This window comes from Paralichthys olivaceus, chromosome 14, assembly GCF_024713975.1.
Source record: "Paralichthys olivaceus isolate ysfri-2021 chromosome 14, ASM2471397v2, whole genome shotgun sequence".
In the NCBI taxonomy this organism is placed as follows: domain Eukaryota; kingdom Metazoa; phylum Chordata; class Actinopteri; order Pleuronectiformes; family Paralichthyidae; genus Paralichthys; species Paralichthys olivaceus.
In genome coordinates this window covers 17,296,995-17,312,309 of record NC_091106.1, presented here as the reverse complement: position 1 = coordinate 17,312,309, position 15,315 = coordinate 17,296,995, and the positions used below count along the sequence as shown (strand labels likewise).

The window sequence follows — 15,315 nt, the reverse complement described above, 5'->3', positions numbered from 1 at the left end:
GTGTTCTGTGATTGTGTTTGTGTATCTTGTAGGCAGGCAGTAACAACAAAACATAACATGACTCTCAATAACAGACTCATCGTTCTACAAATCTAGGGTGGAAAGTTTGATGTTACGATCTAAAATGTTGACATGCGAAGACGCTTTTGTGTGTCAATTGCTAATATTAGTTAGTATAAATGACAATTGAAAACTCTATGAGAACAAACTACGACAGTAACTTTGGTAGCCACCCTGCACAGACAGACAGACAGACAGACCAGGGAGTTGTCAAACAGGGGACTGGTTGTGCCAGTGGACCAGTCACTACTACTGGCATGCTCACTCTACTATATGGGGGTTAAAAAGGGTTGACAGTGGGGAACAGAGGAAAGAGAATCTTGCAGCAAGGACAATACAGTACACAGTACATCAATGACAAAAAAATAAATTTAAATGACAGCTAATGTTCTAAAGAGAGTATGTAAACACGCCACAGGCATTCCAGTCAAACCATTAAACGATCACAACGATGTCATGCAACTAAAAGTGAAATATATAAATATATAGATGTATTTTAAACATAGTGTGAAAGTTTTACAAACTAGGCTTGATCTCTGCGATGGGAGGCGTTCGAGACCCTGTGAGTCCCTGACTGCCCTCCTTCCCACCAGTCCGCCTACTCCTCCTGCTCCTCTCACTGCCGGAGGCCCTGTCCGTCGTCGCCACCTTTGCCCTTACGGACGCGGCCCCGGCCTCAGCCCTCGAACCTCTACCAGACCTGGATGAGCGGGAGGGCTGGGAGGGCTGGGAAGGCTGGGAGGCGTCCGACAGAGAGGTGCTCCGGGAGGTGCTGTCTTCCTCCGACTGCTCTGTCTGCGTCTTTTTCTCCTCGTCTGACAGGCGGTCCACCAACTTTAGCGTCTCCCCGCTAATGTCTTTAAAGTATTCAATGGTGCGCTTACAAATTTCATCAGGTTTTTCCTGTCTGCCCTGTCTACATCCCTCACTCGTGACATTGCTGACCTGATGCCTGTCCTTCAGTGGTAGCCTTGTGGGCAAACGTATGGCTGCTCTTTCTGAGTCCAATGCCCTCTTGGGCTGTGAGGTAACTCGAACTGAAACAAGTGGGCTAGCTGCAGCAGCAGGGCTGCTCTTTTTAATATCCTTGATTGGTATTCTAGACCTGGGCTCTACTTTGGCTATGGCTGGCTCTCCTCTTTTCCTGACTTCAACTGTCACTGCTCGTTTGGGCTTCTGTTTGCCTATGGCTGTTCCCTGCGTGTGAAATGACCACCCTGATGCTTTAACTGGAAGCCTTGACTTGGGCTGTTTCACTTCACTTTCTTTGACGGTTTCACTTTTCTGGTCCTGCCCTTGATTGCTGCTGTGAACATCCACTTTCTCTTCTAAATCCCTACAGCCCAGTGTTTCTATCCTGCTAGCTTTCTGAAGAGTGGGCTCAGAAGAGGACTGCAAATTGAACACCACACTACCACACTGAATGTAGTTGGCCTGAACACTGGAGGACTCAAGATTATTGTTGTTGTTGCAGTTTTCTGAAGGGAAGTCTCTTATCTCTGTCTCGGGCTCACTGTGTCTGCTAGACTGACTTTCCGCACACTGACCCTCTATACTGATGTATTCTGGCACCATTTGTCCCTCTGACATCTCAGCTTTACAATCTGTGAGATCCCCTGAGTCTTTTTTCACAGTTATAGAGGCAGCTATGCCCATCTTAATAGGAGTGCGTAATTTGGGATCAACCTTAGAGGCTGTAATTGTGCAAGAGGAGGCGGTCTCAGCTATGGCTTCGCAGGTGGGGGCATCAGCACCGGTATTGCCAGTGTCACTGCCAGGCTGTGCAGGGCTGCATTTTGCTGTTGTTGCTGTTGGTGTTGCTGGTGTAGTGCTGCTGTCTGTGGTAGTATCTATAACATTCACCTTTCCATCTACTGTGGCCCTTTCCCCTGTTTTTGACTGAGAGGAAATTACCCCCTGGATCTTGCCCCCTCTCCCCTTTTCCCCTGTTTTAGGGTCAGAGGAATGCTCACCAATCTGGAAAAACTGAAGCCTCTCTTCAACAAAGTCCCGCTTGCTCATGTCAATAGCACCACTGCGGGTCATCTCAAACATCTTTCCTTCGTGGAAAGGGAAGGGGTTAGGCTCACTAGTTGGTGTGCTCTCATCAGTCGGTGTTCGAGCAGGGGTTGTGTCAGGTGTTGTAGCCTGTGATTTGTCCTCCACCGATAAACCAAAGGGCTTAGGATCCTCGTCTTTTGTTTTGGATTCAAAAACTCCATCATTATCTCCCCCCTTGGTGGACCAGGGGTCAAAGTCCAGGCCTTTGGTGGCAACAGTCTTAAAGGTAGAATTCAACTCCTCTTCAAGTTGGTAGGCAAAGCAATTTTCTCCATAGATCTGCCTATCTGGATGTCTTCCTTCAAGGGTATAATCTTTTTCTTCTCCACTGCATTTTGACGATGTACTGGTTTTAGTCTTTCCATTATCCCCTCCTTCCTCACATTTCTCTTCCTCTATGACTTCAAGCTTCGACTGACTAAATGAGCGGTCTGTTGTTTTTCCATCATTGGACAGACTTGATGTTTTAGGGTCTTCACTCAGTCCATCATCCTCATCCTGAAGGTCATACCCATCTAAAGAGTCTATTTCAGTTGCATCCGTATCATGAGAGAACTCAGCAGTGGTTGCTATAGAGCAGTCTGTGATTGACTGGTCATTGCCGTTTTGTTCAAAGTCGGAATCTTCTACCTTTACTTCACCATTGATTCCAGACTCATTATTTCCATTTTTCTCAGATTGTTTGTTATTTGAGAGTTTCTCTCCCTCCTCTTTCATTTTGAAGGTGTACTTTTTGACAGGGATGGGATGGAACACAGATTCATCATCACTAGAGTCACTGTTATCTGCTCCTGGGGGAATAGGGGATGGAGGCTGCACCCTGATGATAGGCTCAGCTAATAGGTGCCTATCATGCTCCTCTTGGAGATTTACCTCCATCATCTCTGTCTCTGCCTCAGAAGAGGCACATGATCCCCTTTTCTCAGGGTCAGACTGCTCTGTCTCTAAAGGAGGAGGAGGTGGGAACTCTATATAAGCCACTCTTTTCTCTTTTGATTTCTGTCTCTCTGTATCATGTTGTTTTTTAATGTGACTTTCTGGGTGAGCTGGCTTAGATATTTCCTTTGAGGTCCCCTTGTAGATGAAAGTCTGTCCTTCTTCTTCCTCAGACTCCTCTAGGATAGTGCTTGGCATCCCAGGCATAAGGCCTATCACTGAGTCTGGTGCTCTTGAGGTCAGGCTGACTTCCTCAGAGCTGGGGGTCTCAGGGGTAACAGGACTTTTCCCAGAGCTATCCATGAAAGTCACTTGTTCGAGAGTGTCATCTTCTGGGCTTCCTTGAGGAGATGGAGACTGCTTTTGCTTGACATTGTAAAATGCACCCCTTGTCTCATGCACTGTCCTACTCTCATGGCTTACTATCTTTTTGTATGTTCCCAACTGCCCCGAGGCTGTTTCTTTCTCGTACTGCTTTCCTACTTGGATGCTAACATACACAGGTAAGGGTTTAATATCTCTGAAACCCTCTGTGACAACTACAGGAGTTATTTGTTCCAAATACTCTATTTGGTTGTCATCAACACCGTTGCACACTATGGTTGACTGGCTACCATCTGATGAGTCTGTGGATTTTCCTACTGATGATGCACGAGTGGACTTGTTGGATTCAGAGCTACTGTGTAACCGACTTCTAGTTAAAGTCGGTATATGAGACCCCGCCCTCTCACATGGTTCAACAGAGGCATCTAACTTTAAAGAGGTGGATTTCTGATTTTCTGAGAAATTAGAAAGCTTTCTAATAGGAATTTGTGATTCCGAGTTTTTTTTTAGACTATCATTGGTATTTGGACTTTCTCGAACAACAAATTCTGTGTAGATTATTTTCTTGGTCGTTTCCTGTCTTGGGGAATCGCTGTTATTGCCATCATTCATGGAATCATGGATTAATGAATGAGATAGTTTGGGAGATTGGGGTTTATAGCTTCCATAACCTTGGCTCTCCCAAGTTTTAAATAGCTTTTTCTCCTCCTGAACGTTTTCACTGGTCTCTTGCTTGGGAGAGAACTTATTTGATTCACTACCCAAACATCTCCTCTGATTTCCTGGACTGTCTGGAGTTTTTGGAATATTTGGACCAGCAAAGACTTGATACACAGGTAGCTTACTATCCTGTAGTTTCCTAATAGGAGCATTAGAATTTTGGACACCTTGAGGAGTCCTATCCTGCCTTTTAGCCTCTTGCTCAAACTTAAGCCTCACTGCACTCACTTTTGAGGAAGGTATTTGAAAAGGTTTAGAGTTTTCACCTTGGATTCCCTGGGATTTACCATCTCCTTGTTTTCTTGGGTCTGAATCACTGTACTGCAACAGTACTCTCCTTTCTGGACTGCTGGGTAAGCTGGCACATTTCCTGTCACTGGAGCTGAACCTGTCTCTAAGCCTTTCTCTGCTCCACTCTTCGCCACTTGCCCCATTCTTGTAAGCTGACCTCTCTGGACTGCTGTGTGTAGAGCTCGGCCCTGATCGCGATTCTCTGAAGTCGGGTCTACGAGATTTCTTCTCTGGAGATGAGAGCTCATCATTGAGCTGTTCTGTTCTATCGCGAAAAAACTGAGATACTTGACTGAGTTTTTCCTGTGCCTCTTTTACAGTTCTGTCCACTCTATCCTCATACATAAGCTCTTCTCTCTCCTTACTCTGTGTGTCATCTGACACCCGCATCCAAACAGATTGCTTTGGGCTTCCAGGTTCAGACGAATACTGCAAAAGTGTCAGTTTGTCAAAGTTATCATCAACACTGGCCATTCTTCCTGATTTGTCAAACACATTTCTTGGCGACCTGAAAACATACTCTGTCCTTGGCGCAACTGATCTACCCTCACTGTTTCTGTCCGGTGAGTGGAAGTGAGTCCTGTCTCTCAGATATTCCTCTGTGTCAGAATGAGACTGGTCAAATTTCTCAGAGAGAAGCATTTTCTCTGCAAAATTATAAGATTCTCCCCTAAGCTCAGATGACTCATCCTCATTGTACTCTACAGACTGCTGACTAAGTAGCTTTAGGGTTTTGTAAGAGTCATCTGCCATGAGCTGGGCTGAACTAGGGCGACTGTCTTCCTCCTGAGACATGGGTGTGTTTACTCTGGGGGAGTCAAGGTACACTGGTAGTGATTCCTCAGGCTCATCCACTTCCTGTCTGTTCCCTGGGTAGTAATACATCTCCTTCTCTTTTGTCTCTCTGATGATGACCTCTGTTGGTTCTGTTTTATTGCCCTTTTCAATGTGGACCTCAATTATTCTTTCAACTTTAGGTTTGGAGTTGATGTCCTCAAGGACTCTTTGTGATGTCTCTTCACTGCCAGACTTGTGTTCAAAGAGTCCAGCGAGTTCTCTAGAAGGGTCCTTGCCTGACTGAAAAGCCTTCATTATGTCATGCACAGACATGGTTTCTTCACACCTCTCAGATGGTGCTTCTTTGCCAGGTTTGTGGTAAACCATCCTGGTGGTGGTAGTGATGTGAGTCTCCTCCTTTACTCTCATCCCCTTTCCCATTGGATCTTCATCAGGGCTGACTTTTATTGAGTAGCACTTATTATGTTCTGAAGTTGGTGTAGCTTGATTTAGATGACCTTTGGCATCTGAATCAATATATCTGACAGCAAGTGTATCCTCCATTGGAAGTTGTTTGTTATCCTCTGGAGACTCATAGCTCCTGATGACATGGACAACCTCAGTCCTAGTCTCAGTGATCACTGGTGGAACTGGGATATCCTGAAAAAGGGCCTTGGGGCCCATTCCTTCAGCACTTTGAGGGGCAGAGGGTGTCCTTTCACTCCTGGTCTCAAAACCACTGTCCGAGAGGGGGCTTTTATCCTGTTCATGTGAGATATCATCAGGGGATTCTAGCACAGTGTCAGCTCCAAAAAGTGCATCTGCTACTTTACTGATCTCTCTGTCTGAAGCTGAAGAGCGCATGTTTGTTGGAGGCATTTTGAGCTTATGCTCCTGAACGGCTATGGTGGGTTTTAGGACACGTTTCTGCTTCTCCTTGCCCTCTCCTTCTCTCTTGCTTTCATCGGCTTTATGCTTTGTGTCATGCATTTTGGAGAAAGAGCTGCTACCAACATCATTGGTCAGGTAGTCAACCACTTTGGAGAGATTGAAATCTCTATCTGGTATTGTTTTTGATTTGGCTTGAGGAACCACAGTCTCGTATCTTGGTGGATAGCTCCAGTTGCTTGGTGGTTGTTCAACTTGCACTTTCGAAAAGTGTATGTCATCCAAAGCACCCCTTGCCAGAGAAACCCTACCATCTTTCACAGCATCTTTAGTAAGGATTTCGCTCACTTTTACTAAATCTTGTTTTACTTTCTCCACAATTCTGTACGGCTCCTCGTCCTCCATTTTGACCTCCTTGGGAGAATCAGACTGAAATCCTTTATTTGCTGTGGAATTTGGATCTGTCTGTAAAATGGCTGACATTCGTATCAAGTCTTCTTTCATTTCAGCTACATCCTTCAGAATCTCTTGGCTGGATGACAATGGTGATATGGTGTTTGATTTTAGGCCAGCAGAAAAAAGAGAGGCTTTGATGGGAGAAAGAGTTCTGGAAAAGGAAGACTGCAACTGAGAATTCACCTCAGTGGGCACAGTCTTCCGTGGGGACAGGAGGGCAGCAGCTGATTTGGACACCTCAGGTAACTTTTTAAACTGGGGCTCTGGCAGCAGATTAATAACAGAGTACACCGGGACAGTCATTGAACTGGATGTAACAGCAGTGGTGGCATTTGGAGAGGGCCTTAGAGAGTTGTAAAGGGAATTAGAGGCAGATGATCTCATGGACTGATACGAGGAAGATCCAGAGGAGGACAAGGACTTCAAGGTGCCGTAGCCTGCAGAACAAGAATTCAATGTTTTTTCAACCTCATCAAATGCTGCATTGACATTTGTGGTCGCAGCATTGGTGGTTGCTTGTATTCTCTCTTGCAGGCTGCTGGAGAGAAGAGATGTTGGGGATGAAGAGCGATACTGTGCTGGAGATACGGTTCCATTGATCAGAGATGCAGCACTTGGAGGGGTGTTGGATTTAAGTGGTGATGAAAGAGAAGAGAACAGGTTTCTTGCAGGGCCAGTGACTTCTGAAGCGAAGGAACGCACAGATGAGAGACCAGGGACTGTTTTGATTGGTGAGGAGGAAGGTGTGGAGCCACAAGAGCCCCCCATAACAGTCTTGTATGGTAAGGGTGAACTAAACATAGTCAGAGATGATTTGGGAGAAGTTGGTGGCGTCATGCCTATGGATGTTCTCTCAAGAAGAGGGCTTCCTCCTGCAGAGACAGTTATAGGGGAGGTCCTAGCAGATAATGCCGCCAGTCCTTTCATAGACATTGGGTCTGGGGCACTTTTCCCTGGTGAGGCCAGGGGACTAGACAAGACCTGGCTCGGGTACTGGACTTGTTGGACTACAGTTTTTATAGGAGAGGAGATGGTTCTGTAAGATCTGATGGGAGAGGCCATGTCACTAACTGACTTAACAGAAGAGGCAGGTGATCCAGGGATGTTGGTCTTGATGGGGGAGGCAGAGTTGATGGACCAGACAGACTTTAGTGGAGAGGCAGAAGGCGTGTTGGATGATGAACTGGAGATGGAGCCAAACCCAGATTTGGCTTGGCTAGGGATGGCGACAGGAACAGGCGACCACGCCTGATAAGATCTCGTTGAAAAGACAGGTTTGTGAGGGTAGCTAGAAGGCTGTGTTCTCGGCGAGCTTCGATCAGTTGTTTCTTCGAACATAATTAAAACCAAAAGCAATAAGGAGGCAAACATAAAATGTAACGTGAAATAATATGAAATAAAAGATAAAAACCAGAAAGAGAAATTTGAGTCAGTCAGAAACAGCATTATTGACGGTAGCAAGACAAAGGTTTAAAACAACATAACAGTTCAAACTGAGAAAGCTTTTGTCAACTGTCAAATGTAATAAAGGCCCTTATTCAAATGTCCAGGATGAAATGGCAGTGACTTGTGACAAAATAAACCTGATAAACAACGTATAGGAACAAAAATGATTGACATGATAAAGGTGACAAAAAAGAAAAGACATAATCAAAATAAAATTCCATTGACTTTTGATGTGCTTAATCTATTTGCCTCCTTGCAGCAGTGCCTTGTACAGTTTTCACTGACTTGTGATTATGATTTCATTTGGTTCATTTCCAATGCCAGAGATGACCCCACAAGTGTATATAATAAAATAAATATCACTTTACTTGTCTGGTCACGGCTTAAAAATAAAATACGAGGTTGCACTTTACAAAAAAGTAACAATAAATCAGTCATTATTGTTTACAACACTGTGCAACACTTGTGTCCTTATAAAGTGCAACAAGGACACTGTATTTATTAATAATGAATCCAGTGAAATGTATGCCAACACTTTGTAAATGGCAAAATCGTCTAACATAGTCTCACTGTAGAGAAATCACATTATATAAAGTGCAACCCGTTACCACATTGATATACACAGCAGCACACAATCAGAAAGCCAATAAGAGTGAAATGGCCACTAAAAGAATGCGAACAATTCAAAAAATATTTTTATTCAACATGAATTGAAACATTTTTGTTCAAATGATAAATGAACAGACAGACAATGATTCCCAGTGTTTTCACAAACGTTAAATAACGGAACAGTTGAACCAGGGAGACTTTTTTTGTCAACATGGGGTGTGTAAGCGAAGCGTAAGACACAGTAAACCATGCAAATGTTTGATGAATGACAAATGACCAGAGTATGTGTCACATGAAGAGGGCATCTGATTCAAATTACAAAATTATCTAAAACCAATTGAAAATTTTCACGAAAGTAAAAATGGGAAACTCACTCGCTGCTGGGTCGGTCAAATAGCTGTAGCGCTTACGCAAAGCTAAGGAGGCAAAGGTATGACGTCGTTCGGGCTTTTCAGTCTGAAACAAACAAAAAAAAAACAAAAGATGCTTCAACATAAAAAAGTATGGTGAGATGTGGTTATTATCTTTCAGAATTAGGTCTAAAAGTTAATGTTATTTGTAAGTTAGACGCTGTGGTGCGCAGACACTGTCCTGTTTTAGTGAAGCAGTACATGCTGTTAGTAAAGGCACAAGGAGGCACTGCAGGCGAACTGTATGTCTCATCTGAGTAATGGACCGTTTCTCTCACTGCATTTCTCTACGTCATTACAATATAATCATTACAGACAATGTAAGCTTTGTCTGTATGGCCTTTTCCAGCAAGTGACAAAATTCAACCTCCACGACATGGAAGTGACATGTGACAGGTGACATGGGACACCTTAATACAATTACAGTAGTGGTAGGAGTTGTGTTAATTCAATATTAGTCCTGTGATACATTTTCAGCCCAGTCCGCAAGAATTAAGTTTATATTGGACAATTCTGCGTTTCATGATGAAAAATAATGCTACTAAATAAATGTGAGTCTATTTTTGTCCCTCTAAAATAATCAGTGCTGGTTTTTTTGAAAGAATGACTTGTCTTGCAAACTCTAACCGTGATGTTTGCCAAACTGTGTGGTAGTAGATGGAATCATTCTTTTATGTTGGCATTGAACACAAACTGATTTAATAATCTGGTGGTGAGGTTGTCCAACATAAATATTCTGTCTAATGAGTGGGTTGATATATTTGTGTTGAAAGAGCAAAACAAACACGGACACTACTTACGTAAACACTCAAACATTAAAACAGCCTAATCTCCCTTTGGTAAATGTTGTAAATGTGTTGGCATGCAGCTTAGAGAGTTAGCGTTCTCTGTAACACAAAGGCAGACGACTAGGATGAAGAAAGGATAATCTAAAAATAGAACGCGACAATATCTAAGTGGACAAATAATAAGAGTTAGTTAGTGTTTCATCTTTAGCCCACAAGAGATACCAGAGTCCTGTGTGAATCGTTGGATGGGTTAATAGTAAGGATGGAGATTTGGTGATTTCTTGTTGAACATGTATGTGAAGGAAGATAGAGATGAAAAACAAGCCGAGGTGTGGCACAGTAACTGTTCTCCACTGGACTTGGGATGAAGACAACAATAAATAAATCCTCGCTGATTAAAACAATTGCCACTTCCACTCATGCACTACATGGGGTCACTTCTGCAATGACGTAGCTTTGTAAATAAAAAAAATGTGCGATCAGAAGCATCTTTCACACGCAGGTGCTGCACAGAGACAAAATATTCGCCACACACATATTTACCACAGCATCTGCAGTAAAGCAAACAGAAAGGACAACAAAGAAGAAGCGCCTCCATGTGATGATGAAGAATCTGTTTACCTCATCATCAGGATCAGACTCCATATCCTGTGGTATTCCAAGATGCATTGCAGGAGAGGAGAGAGATGACACAATGGAGAGCAGGGAAGTTATCGGGAGCGGGGGGGGGAGGCAGAAATTAAAATTCAGGGGATGAAAATGGAGCAGCAAAAACAACAAAAGGCATCAGAAAAAACCTGAGATTAATCAAACAAATTATAAACAGCAAAATAACAAAAGCAAAAGCAAAATGATTAAAGTTTCCTGTGATCAATCAACACCACAAACACAGAGTGTTTTTTTCTTTTTTGCAAAATTTGTATGTACCCACAGTGAGCCAGGCAATACAACAAAGCATGATGTGCATGTGTGGCTGCGTGTGTACGTTGTGGGGTCTTATGACTGGCACAGGCTTTAACACCAATAGACACAAGCAGCAGGCAGTTGTTTATAGACCAAATGAATGTCAGTGGCTCCTCTTGACGTCAGGACAACACTGCTTTCTGTCTCTCAATGTCATTAACATGTGGATGATATGATGTGGCCTTTGTGGACTAACTATTCAAACACTTGATCCTACCTTCTTGTGGGTTGGCAGTGTGATATTCAAATTACAGATGGCAGTCTGTGGAAGGCCTTTGGTGTTTTTTGGCTCTCTCAAGAAGGAGAGGCGGCCACATGGCTCCTGGCCCATATCTCTGATCTGTAGGAGATAGCCAAAAGATTGCATCACATTGCAGAACGACACTGCAAAAATGGTGAAAAGGTTGTTTCCTTTCCGAATCCAGGAGTAGAAATTTCACATTTAAAAACTGTTATCTCTATAAATTTAATGAGAGTGAACAATATGCAGAGTAAATGCTTCTGGAAAGAGGAGATGGTGATATAAGGGATAAGAGTTTTACCTTCACATTGAAAGGAAGCCTGTTTTCCTTGAAGGAGTAGAAGTTAAAAACCAACTGCTGGCCACTTTTAGTGAGAGGGGACAGGTTGCCATAGCAATCCACGTGGATAGGCTTGCCCTCGAGAACCTACAAGAGAAAATGTGACATCACAGCTTAAATGTATTCTGCAGATGAGGTTGAAACTAATATTTTGTTTCATTTGAACAACATTCAACAGATGTATTCATTTGTCAGTGTTTGCAATTTGACACGAACACACAACCCCACCTCGATATCTTTGCTCCGGGCCACTTCCTCAAAGTTCTCCTGCTGCTCGAGCGTCTTGTCCACCTTATCGTCCGTCATGCAGAAGCAGCGCAGCCGAGCTTCGACAATGTCATTCATCTTGGCAAACACCACAAACTTGGCCAGGTACGGCACGCAGATCAGCTCCCGGTATAACTGAGACGCTAGACTCACCGTCTCAGGAATCTGGTGACAGTCTGCGAGCCAGAACCTGAGGAGAGGAGAGGAGAGGAGAGGAGAGGAGAGGAGAGGAGAGGAGGAAAAACACAAAAGAAAATGAAAAACCTGAAAGTCAGCCAAGGAAACAATTTACCTGATTCAAAGATGATTTACTGATAGTCTGGGAAGGAGGCTATTTTTGTATCAGACCTTTTTTTGGCCTGAAAAACTATATTATAAGTGAAATAATATAAATATAAATAGTAAATAAAAACGACTGGGGTCATTTCCCTGAAGGTTGAACACGGACACATGACAGCTGTGTAGTAATTAGCAAGGAGTGCTCCTCTAATAACAGGCCACACACTCACCACATGATCCAAATCTAGTTAAGATGAAGGTTCATCACATTGTGTCATGTAACCGAGAGATTCGCTGGCTGAGGTCTAGGCCTGACTTATCAATCTACTGTTGATGTGACACTGAATCCCCTCGTGTAAATGTTGTTTACTTGTTTCAGAGCCACAGAGAAAGAAGTCGCATCAGGAGGAGAAAAACAACACCAATATCATGTGATTGATAAATAGATTAAACTTTCTAACTGTGTTGTAAAGAACCTGGTGCATTTGAGATAGCAATGTGTCGACAATGATCCTAAACAAAATGCAGATGTGCGTCTGCAGAAGACGAGGAGAGGAACACACTCTCTTTTTGCATGCACTGAAATAAGGAGATTTTGGGGGAAAACAGGAGTCAGGAGAATAAACTACTGTTCTGTGGATTCAAGTGTCAGATGACAGTAATTTGAGATTTTCTCTTGTGATAGATTTTACAACTCACTGCCAACTTCTCTCTGCGTCATGGTGCTGCACTGTCTCCTCTCTGAGGCCTCCTAAGAGGTCTACTGGCAGTGACAGGTAGGAAAGGGCTTTTGAATTTTAAATAAATCTGTCAATTATTTTCTCCACTCATCCTTATGTCCATAAAACACAATCTGTCTTGTTTTGTCCAACTAAAAGTCCAAAGTCTTACATTTTATAATCGGGATCAAACGCTTTACTTTATTTACTGTCAAACTAATTGAAGATCATTTTCTATCTATGAGAAAAAACAGCAAATGTTCTTATTTGGGCAACTAAAATGTTATTATTATTTGACTTTTGTGTCAGCACAACTACACTGTGTCTCATTAGTCTCCTATTTAGCTTCAGCAGTCAAACTTTGGTATTTGATTCAATCAAGAAAACATCATAAGCTCTACATTAGCTGAGTGTTAATTCCCTATATCACATTCAGAACTCTCTTCTTCGTGGTGCAACATGTATGTTGTTTTGTTGTTTGCATGTGTGGGTGTCTCACCTGGCCGACACATTTGTGGTGAAGGAGACACAATCAGTTACAAAGGACAGCGGTGTGGTCCCTGTGATGTCCTCCCACTGGGCAGGGGACGTTCCTCCTGTATGAAACAAAGGACAAAACATGACCTCACTGACTTTCGAGTAAAACCTGTGTTTTAGCTTTTATACTCAACACTTTTTTCTTTCGTCGGTCGACCAGCAGCCTGTAACATCAACACTGGGCTGATGTTTACACAGATTTTCAATTTATAGTGATTCTGATTTGCTAACATAGTGGTTTATTTATTATATAACCATTTATTATACATGAAGGATGCATTGACAGTCAAAAGTAATCTCAGGTCCCCCAGAGGAAATTTGAATGACCATACAGGTTTTTCAGACTCTATCGTTGTCTTCAGGTTTACTTGCCTGTGATGCTGCACAGCAGACGTAGGCACGGTGCAGAGTCCCCCCTGTGTCCGCTGGGATGGCCCTCTGCCGATCTAGGTGGGACAGGGATCGTCATTGTGATCGGCTTGTGGAACTTCCTCCTCCTGGGCTCCACGGTGACGATGGGGCTGAAGGTGGCTCTGTTGCCGAGCACTGCCCTCACCATGTCATCGGGTACAGGCTGGGCCTAAACACAAGTCAATGTTTGTTCATTTAACTGTGAGAACTTATATCTTTTCCTAAACGTTCTATTTAAATGACTGGGCCAGGCATATCAGGTAGAGTCAAATCACTTGCTGTACCTGCAGGCCTACACGGATCTTCTTGGTGAGCGCCCCCTGTGGGAATGACGCCTGCACCATGGGCACGGTGCTGCTGGACAACATGCCTCCGTCCGGACCCATGTGGTTCGACTCCTGCTTTATCCGCGACACCACCGCAAAATACTGAGGGAAATCTCTGGTGACAATGCGGCAAATTCGCTTCTTCTCCAACTCAGCAGGGCTGTCCAGCTCTGTGACAGAAAATAGTTCCATATGCATGTGATTTTAAGCAACATTTAATCTGTGTTATCTTTTGACCATTGGGTGATATTGAAGTTTGGCATTTTGGTCAGTATCATGACAAAAAAGACAGTAAACAGGTTAAACTGCTTGAATTAAAAGGAAAAAAAAGCTTTTGGGGTGGAAATCAGATTTTCTAGGTCACCAGCTGACATCGCCCTGGGCTATGTAGTATATGTTTTCCTGAGTGGTACAGTTCACCTTCACTCGTTCAGATATACCGTGGAGAAAACTGTCTTTGCAGTCTCATTGGTTAACGTTGGACTGCCCGGAATAACTTTTCCATACCTTCATCCATCCCAGAGAGCAGGTCAAAAAGGTCTTCTGGTCTGCCATCAGACTGGTGCTCCTTCCACGCGTCACCATTGTCGCTCCTCAACACAATCAGCTCCCTCTCTTTTCCTCGCATGGAACCAAAATGAGGGATCTCCACAATCACAGGGCTGAGAGAAGTTTCTGGTTAATATGTTGCAATACAATATATTATCACATTATTAGAAATGATTTGTAGTCCTGAGCTTCGTACCCGAGGAACTGAGCCCCGGCTGGTCCAACCTCCACCAGCCGGCTGACCAGCCCTTCTCCCTCCACCATGGGAGGGGGGTAGGCCAGCTTGTGCCTCTTGGCCAGACGACATGTGATGCGTGTGGGTGCAGTGCACTTCCTGGGAGGGATGATGATGCGCATGCCATTGTGGCGGCTGCCTCTCATGGAGCCACCGCGGGCGTCCACCATGAAGCTAACCAAGAACCTGTGAGATGAAAAAGAGCAATGTTAGAGGAGGGGAAAAAAGACAGACAGAGAGAAAGATAGACAGAAGCCAAACCACGGACACAAGTGAGGAGGACGATTCCCATGCTGTGATCACCGTACACCCAAATAAAGTAAGGAAAAGAGAGAAAATAACAAGAAGAGAGAGGGAGCAGGAGATAGAATGAGAGAAAGAAGAAAAAAAAGTTGCTTTGAGTTCTGAAAGTTTGACATTCTCAACTTCATCGGCCTCAATTTAGAACATTAAACACGTCTGAAACTAAACTTGGTGCTAATGAAGGCACAGAGAGTTTAGTTTCCAGTTCAGAGGCTGAAAGTGAGATTGTTGCCAAAGTTTCAGTTTCTCTAAAGAGGCATTCAGTGATCAAATACTAAACACCTGCACACATGTTTTCACCAATGGGATATTTGTAATGTGTCCCATTCTTCAAATATTAATATAATCATTGACACGACTTAAGAGTGAGGATGGGGTG

General features: G+C 43.6%; 1 protein-coding gene across 38 annotated transcripts in view; it reads right to left on the bottom strand.

Annotated features, from left to right (window-relative positions):
• The window catches only part of LOC109633137 (ankyrin-3-like), a 109,006-nt gene that overhangs the window by 11,352 nt on the left and 82,339 nt on the right, over nucleotides 1-15,315 (bottom strand). For 21 of the 38 annotated variants that reach the window (XM_069538207.1, XM_069538214.1, XM_069538219.1 and 18 more), the window contains 11 exons: nucleotides 14,595-14,819; nucleotides 14,357-14,511; nucleotides 13,808-14,019; nucleotides 13,485-13,692; nucleotides 13,075-13,171; nucleotides 11,539-11,767; nucleotides 11,272-11,397; nucleotides 10,947-11,069; nucleotides 10,388-10,414; nucleotides 8,943-9,024; nucleotides 585-7,841 (listed from right to left, as the gene is read on the bottom strand). In XM_069538207.1, coding sequence (XP_069394308.1) covers nucleotides 585-7,841; nucleotides 8,943-9,024; nucleotides 10,388-10,414; nucleotides 10,947-11,069; nucleotides 11,272-11,397; nucleotides 11,539-11,767; nucleotides 13,075-13,171; nucleotides 13,485-13,692; nucleotides 13,808-14,019; nucleotides 14,357-14,511; nucleotides 14,595-14,819 — 8,741 coding nt within the window. Of the gene's footprint in view, nucleotides 1-584; nucleotides 7,842-8,942; nucleotides 9,025-10,387; nucleotides 10,415-10,946; nucleotides 11,070-11,271; nucleotides 11,398-11,538; nucleotides 11,768-13,074; nucleotides 13,172-13,484; nucleotides 13,693-13,807; nucleotides 14,020-14,356; nucleotides 14,512-14,594; nucleotides 14,820-15,315 lie in introns of those variants that run through there. The other 17 variants (XM_069538221.1, XM_069538222.1, XM_069538223.1 and 14 more) reach the window with 5 other exon arrangements.